Below are 7025 nucleotides of genomic sequence, written 5' to 3' on the forward strand. Positions count from 1 at the left end.
TCCGAGATACGAACATCCATCGCATCAAAGGAGGCCAGAACTGCTCGATTGGAAGAGAGAAATGCCGAAAATAGTTTTTTCGAAGTCGAGGAAGGTCCAATGTATGCAGCAGAAATGGCAGATTAAATAAATTTAAGTTTAAAATATAATTGTATGACTTAGACTGCAAAAAATTTACTTAAAACTTTAAACGCGTTTCTCTCAGAACTGTCTTTTTTAATACGATACCCACGATTTCTCAGGTTCTACTAAACCGATTTACTTGAAATTTTAAGAGTGTCTTCTTCAGAAACTTGTCTATGTCCGGAACTACGCTTATCCCCAAATTTTCATTTTTACTATTTTTAAAAAATTGAAGAATGTTAAAAAAAGTGGTACAAAAAAATTTTTTTTTTAGGCAGTCGCCATTTTGTAAAAAAATTTTTTTCCATTTTTTCCTTAGTTCCAGACATTGCGACATTATTATAGATTAAGAATCTTATTTTTTTTTTGGTTTCAGATTGCTAGGAGGGTCAAAATCGTGGGTATGGTCACGCACCAAATTTTTGAGACTCCCCACTTCATCAGCTGGTAATTAACAGGATTTTGGATTTTTTTGACTTTTTAATTTTTTTTTGTATTTTTCTAATGTTAATAAATAATGTATATAAAAATGGATAGTAAAAATGTTGATTGCTTTTTTTTTACAGCACTCCAAAAATGACCTAAAATTTATGTCTCTAGATCAGAATACCCCCTTAAGGAAATTGAACAGGTTGAAAATTTTTTTAGAACGTTTGTTTTTATCTTATTGAACGTTTCGTCCCTTTATCGGGACTTTTTCGGAAACTAAAAATTTATTATGATCGTTTCATCGCTTTCGGAAGTTGTTTTGGTCGAGGTGCGCATGCATCGTAAAAATTTACTCTTATCATTTTTTCCCAAGCGCGCCAAATGAAGGATAACTTCAATAAAAATTGTAAATAGAAACTTTCTTACAAAATGTAGAATTCAAAGACTATCTTGATTGTTTAAACAAAAACGTAAAAAAAAGTTAATTAGAAGAAAATAACTTCCGATTATTGCAAAGCTTATATAAGAAAAGAAAAAAATGAATATTACTCGTTACAATAATAAGGGATGCATTATGCCCAATTGGATAAATATGCTGCTATTTGAAAATTATTCCAGAAAATGATAGTATAATAAAAAACATAATTTATTAACTAGTTCTTTTTAGCAACACATAAACGTTCTACAAATTATACATTTCTTTATGCTTGTCGAATAATTATCGCAAATGGTTTTATGCGAACAAAGCAAAAATAATGTTTATTTTCAGGTTGAAAAATATTTTACAAAAAAATTTAAAATTTTTGTTATAAAAACAATTTTTTTGTTTTTTTCTAAACCTTTACAATTTTTCAATACTAGATTTAATCATTGTTTCATATGCAAAAATAAATTTTTATGCTTTATCAGGTTTTTATATAGTATATAATTGTACCTTTAAAGAAAAAGAATTAACACTCTTTCTTTGTCTTTATATAATTAAAACGATGAGACAGAAAACTATGATTCGTATGTCGTTTATTATTCCCAATCTTTTAAATCTCAGTCGCGATAATAACGCAACGTTAGATCTACTTTCTCCGTAGAAAAAAATGGTAGCTCAATAATTTATTCCATTTTTCAGGAGTACATATTCTTGATTCGAAGACAGCATATTTCAGATAAACCATCTTTTCGTCGTTATTCGCATGAGTCATATTTTACCACAAGTAAAGATTAAAAAAACTAATGTTATACTTCTTTTGCGTAACAAAACATTTTTTTTCGCAGCCTATACGCCTTAAAACGTTCCGCGTTTTTTTGTAATGGATACTTTGTTTTAGATAAATTTTTATAACGATAGTAATAGGCATTAAACTTCTCTGCATTAGTTTTAGAAATCTCAAAAACTGAAATAAAAATTTTGTTGTTTTGGTCGGGATGCGCACGCATCGTAAAAATTCACCCTCATAATTTTTTCCGAAGCGCACAAAAAGAAGTATAACTTTAAAAATTAAATCTGCTATTGTAAACGTTAATATTTTTGACCGTATATAATAAAAACCTGCTTTCTTATTACTTATCGTACATCCCAAGCAAAAAGAGAGGAAGAAAAAGACATTTGCGGTGATTTTTACAACCGCAAAGCTTTAATTTGCTTCACAAACAGGTGTATAACAAAGAAACTACTTATATATATATAATTCGTAGTAAAAATATACTTAACGTTATTTAAATTATTCCCATTAAATATTATGCAGTTTAATAGGCATAGCCGTAGATATATTGTTCGAAACGACGTACTTCTTCTTGTAGGATCGCCTCGTTAGATTTTTGCTAAATAATGTTAAACACAATAATGATCAGTGAATTATAAAGCTTTTAAACAATTATAATAGTAATAGTAATAATAATATCATAGCCTAATCGATATAAATATTAGATAATAATATCATAGACATGAAAATAAAATGAATTACCTTTTTGTCGGTTTCCGCAGCTACGATATTTGACTCGTTTTCATGTACGGAATGATCTTTTATTATTTGGCGCACAGCAATTAATGAAGCATCTGTGGAGAGTAGAGCACTTAGTTGTTTTAAAAATAATGACATTTTTGTGTAATATATATTCTTGAAATGCGTCTCATTAAGTGTATTTTCCACAAAATTAGGCAGTAAAATAAATAACCCATGACGGCCAGATTCGTTTCTTTCTTTGCATAATTTTTCTACATTAGGGTCTCTTAAGCCATCTTCGTCCAAGTTGAGCGACGAGAAAATGAAGAATTTTACATGTGATGGACATAGCTTTCTACTACATTTATCGAGTAATTCAGTAACATTGAAATACTTTGACGAAGAAATTGACGAATCTATCTTCGTTCTCTGTAGATCAAATATACCATCGAGTTGACCAATAGAAACAGCTTCTTTAAGCAAGTTTTCAAAACTCGTTTCTTTGTTCATGTCTACTTCCTCACGGATAATGACCGTTGCTCCATTTTCACGCCATCTAAAGACCAAGTTTTCGGGATATCGGTTTAACTTATTAGAAGCTATGAATAAGTTTCTAACTCCTTGTTCAATCATCCATTCGATCAATCCCATGCCAAAGGTATTGAAGCCGTCAATGACGAGGTAGCATTTATCGCTATGGAAGAGAAGCTTAGGAATTAATTTAGATAGTCCCTTTTTTTCTTGCAAGCTGACCAGAACCTAAAGAAAAATTCATTTGTGTTAGAATTTTAGGCAAAAATATTATAAACATTTTTTAAGAAAACCTAATAAATTAATTACTTTTCCATAACGTTCACAAGCCTCGTTTTTTTTTCCATCTGTTGTTCCCTGAAGAAAAAGTCTTCGTGATATAATTGGTTTCAGGCTTCCCGTTTGAAGAGCTTTTCTCATCAGTTCTGCTGCTACTCTCGTCTGATTCTGTGTCACCCTGATAAGGTCTTGCATACAGTAGCTATACATACTTAAATGCCTTATAAAAGGAGCTAGGGCTATTTGACTATAACAAGGCTCTTTAGAATCATAGATTATTGCGAAATGTTGCAAATCATTGAGAATGTCTAAAGAAGTATTTATATCTTCTAATATGAAGTGGTTTGCCACTACGAAATCTATGCCTTTGCCCTTTGTAATATTCAGAATATTACTTTTATAGTTATTAATATTAATAATATGAGTTCTTGGTAAACGTGGTCGTATTGACTCAATGACTCGTTTTTCAGCCTCCGTTTCGTAAGTAGTGTAAACATCAAAATTATATGATAAAGATACATTTATAAGAGCTTGTCCTACGTCGCTAGCACCATAATGTATTAATATAGATTTTATATGTTTAAACCTAAGCGTGTTAGAATGTAAAATGCTGAAAGCTGCCAAATAAGCATGGGGAATCGTTGCAGCTTCTTCAAAGCTTAAAGTTTCAGGAATAACCCAAGTGAAATCTGGATCAGGTAAAATTTCATTACTTATAGTTAAATTATTAACAAGTCCCATTACTCTACGACCTTTTTCATCTCTTCCTGAATATTCTATAAGAGATATATGTGATTCTAAGTTGACGTCATTGTTTAACCAAAACTCGTAAGCATTCAAGTCAAATGATGCAAATTCTACTTTTACGACACTTCTATTTTTTTCTTTAATCAATGGCAACTCTTCCACCCATACTAATGAGCCTGATTTATCAATTTTAGCTTGCCAACGTGAAGGAGAAGTAGACTTTGCTTGCAATGGCATCCATCTGTATGTGCCCCATACACCATTGGGCAACAACACGTTTTTACGAAGATTTAGTTTTATTTGATTTTCGTAAAACTCATTTTTAAGTGAGAATTTCGGTGCCTTTTCGTCTTGTAAGTCGAAAATTTGGAGTTTTTTATATTCGGATTCTCCTTTTATACTTTTGAGTATCTCGAATATATCATTATCAATATTAGTGTTAACCAAAAATATAACATTATCATATTTTGAATCTCGTAAACAGATTTTTAGTTGATCGGCAGAGTTTTCTTGTCTATTAACGATAACCGTTTTTCCTAATTTTTTTTCTTTTTGTAAAAGTAAAGCCGTACGATGAAGAACAATTTTTATATTTAGAACGAGTTTTAGTCCTAAGCTTGTAAATGCAGTAATGGCATTGTCTTCATCTTCTGTTTTAATGATTGTCAATAAAAATGATTCTTTACCGGTAGTATTAATAAAATTTCTTACATCGTTAAAATGCGCGTTATTTATAATCATCAAAACATAATTTTCATTTAACGTCTGGTTAAGCCACTCTCTAGCAATGAGTTTCATAGTGAAGTTTTCTTTTGTCCTTTCTAAGGTATTATAGAGGCACTCAATAATATTTTCATTTTCATACTGTGACTCTTCCGCTACCATTATCGTCTCTGTACTACTTTTGCTAATATTATCTGAAATGAATCCTAGTACAAAGTTGCATACGTCGTCCATATCCATCTCTCTTTTTTCCATATTCTGGATAAATCGTAGTTCATCCGCTACTATTTTCCCAATATCGTTTTCGATTGTTATTTTTTTGAATTGGATTCCAATCATAGTAACTCCTGGGCAAAATATAATGTTTACCCGTTTGTCAAACTTCATCGGTAATGCTACGGAAGCAAAATCAGTAAGATTTATATAATTGTTTTTAAAATTAGGGTACATGTACAAATAACGATAAATTAAGTTATTTATGATGATAATATATTTACAAAAATGCTCAATAATACGTATTATAATATTGTTACGAATCTTACTTATAAACTTATTTGGTGTATAAATTTTTTTAATTTTTTTTTTAAAACAAATATGATTTTTGCTTTTTTGTTTATTTTCAGTTTTCGTTTTGACTAGTTACCAAATGTCTCATTACTGTAAGTGCTAGTATTTAATTGTTATAAAATTATGGACGATAATTAACATTTAAACCTAAGTTATAAATAAATTATTATCAGAGCCTTATATAATAAATATTTTGAGTTTTAACATTCTATTCCTTGATTATAAAAATTCCATTTAAAATGAATTGATTTTTAATTGAAAAAAGCTTTTGCAGTTGGACACATATATTTTGATTTTCATTTATGTTGGACAAAAATTAAAAAGTTTAAAAAATCTACTCTATATTATTTCTTGTAACAATGAAAAGTTTAGATTAATTTATCAAATACTTACCATTATTTTTTTTCATTTCATCTGTTAATTGTCCTATGTCAATGATGAGTTGTTGTATCTTATTTGGCATCAAAATATTTTTATTCCTACTACTGATAATATGCACTTGAATTAATCCTTCTAGTAAAAATCTCCAGTCACTACTCCATTTAAATGTACCATTGGAACACGATGTAGAAAGTCTGCTAATAATATTGTAAGGTTCTTCGTACTGATAACCATGTGAAAGTAGATTTGAGTAAATATCTTCTTCGTATAAAAGTTCTGTTTCTTTTTTCACTATAATATTTTCAGGAATAACTTCATTCTCACTTTCTACTACGCGTATAGTTCCAGAAGATATCATGATTCTTTTTTTCGTTTTTACTTCAAATTTTCCTGAGCCTAAAAATTTACATTTTTTTAAACATAGTTAAGAAATATTATATTTACGTAATTACTTTTTTACCTTTAAATATCATAATTATTAAATTAATTTTTTCGTTTTTAGGTACTTTTAGTATTTCATTGTAATTTATAATATTCTCAAATATAAATGGTTTGTTAGCCTTATCTGGTACTAATATCGAGTAAACATTCGTTACTAATTTTAAATGGACTGCTAAAGGTAATATAATATTATTGTTAATTTTAAAATTTCGTAAAAACTTGTATTCATCTGATTCCAAATCCAACAAAAACGAATGTTCATTAATTAATTGCAATCTCCTTCCACTAAAAGTGCTTACGTACCTGTCAAAAAATACAATAACATTTTGTATTATTTCTCTAGAAAAAGTTTATTTTTTACTAACCAATCAGTACTATGTTCCCAACGGAAAAGTGAAGAAATCGATGGAGTTCCTCTAGAAACAGGATAGGGAATTCTGGAATAGAGTTTTCCTGGCATAATGCGAACCCCAAGATTATAAAGCTTTCCTAATGCTGATAGTAATAAAATTGAATTGTCTTTATTACCCCGTCTTGTTAATGCTAAATTAATGCAATCGGGGCTTAATGATTGTTTCAGAATTGCCTTAGGAACAAAATGTAATAAGTTATACAATTAAAATAACTTAAATAAAATAAGTTTATTTTAATAAATATATATACCTGTAGAAGCCCATGCGGTGAAATTTCAATGGTTATAGCATTTTTTGGTATCATTTCTAATATTTCTTCAAATAAGACAGGAGAAAGCAGATTATTTGTATGATATTCCGGTGAAGAAAAGCCAGCTTTTAATGAATGCCATTCGTTTTTCGGAATAGACGTGCAAATCCAACGTTTACTGCGATTTTTTGGTTGAGAGATGAC

The 7025-nt window shown here is 29.4% G+C and overlaps 1 protein-coding gene across 1 annotated transcript; it reads right to left on the reverse strand.

The window, feature by feature from the left end:
• Positions 1-2292: 2292 nt before the first annotated feature.
• On the reverse strand, positions 2293-6875 carry LOC106792863 (fatty acid synthase-like). Its single transcript, XM_014759394.1, has 8 exons — positions 6822-6875; positions 6524-6744; positions 6378-6461; positions 6314-6330; positions 5730-6113; positions 3330-5164; positions 2511-3248; positions 2293-2367 (listed from the first exon to the last, which is right to left on the reverse strand). The coding sequence occupies exons 1-8, from the start codon at positions 6873-6875 to the stop codon at positions 2293-2295; spliced, it is 3408 nt and encodes a 1135-aa protein (XP_014614880.1).
• Between the last annotated feature and the right edge of the window lie 150 nt (positions 6876-7025).

This window comes from Polistes canadensis, unplaced genomic scaffold, assembly GCF_001313835.1.
Source record: "Polistes canadensis isolate GaletaPanama2010 unplaced genomic scaffold, ASM131383v1 scaffold_906, whole genome shotgun sequence".
Classification (NCBI taxonomy): Eukaryota; Metazoa; Arthropoda; class Insecta; order Hymenoptera; family Vespidae; genus Polistes; species Polistes canadensis.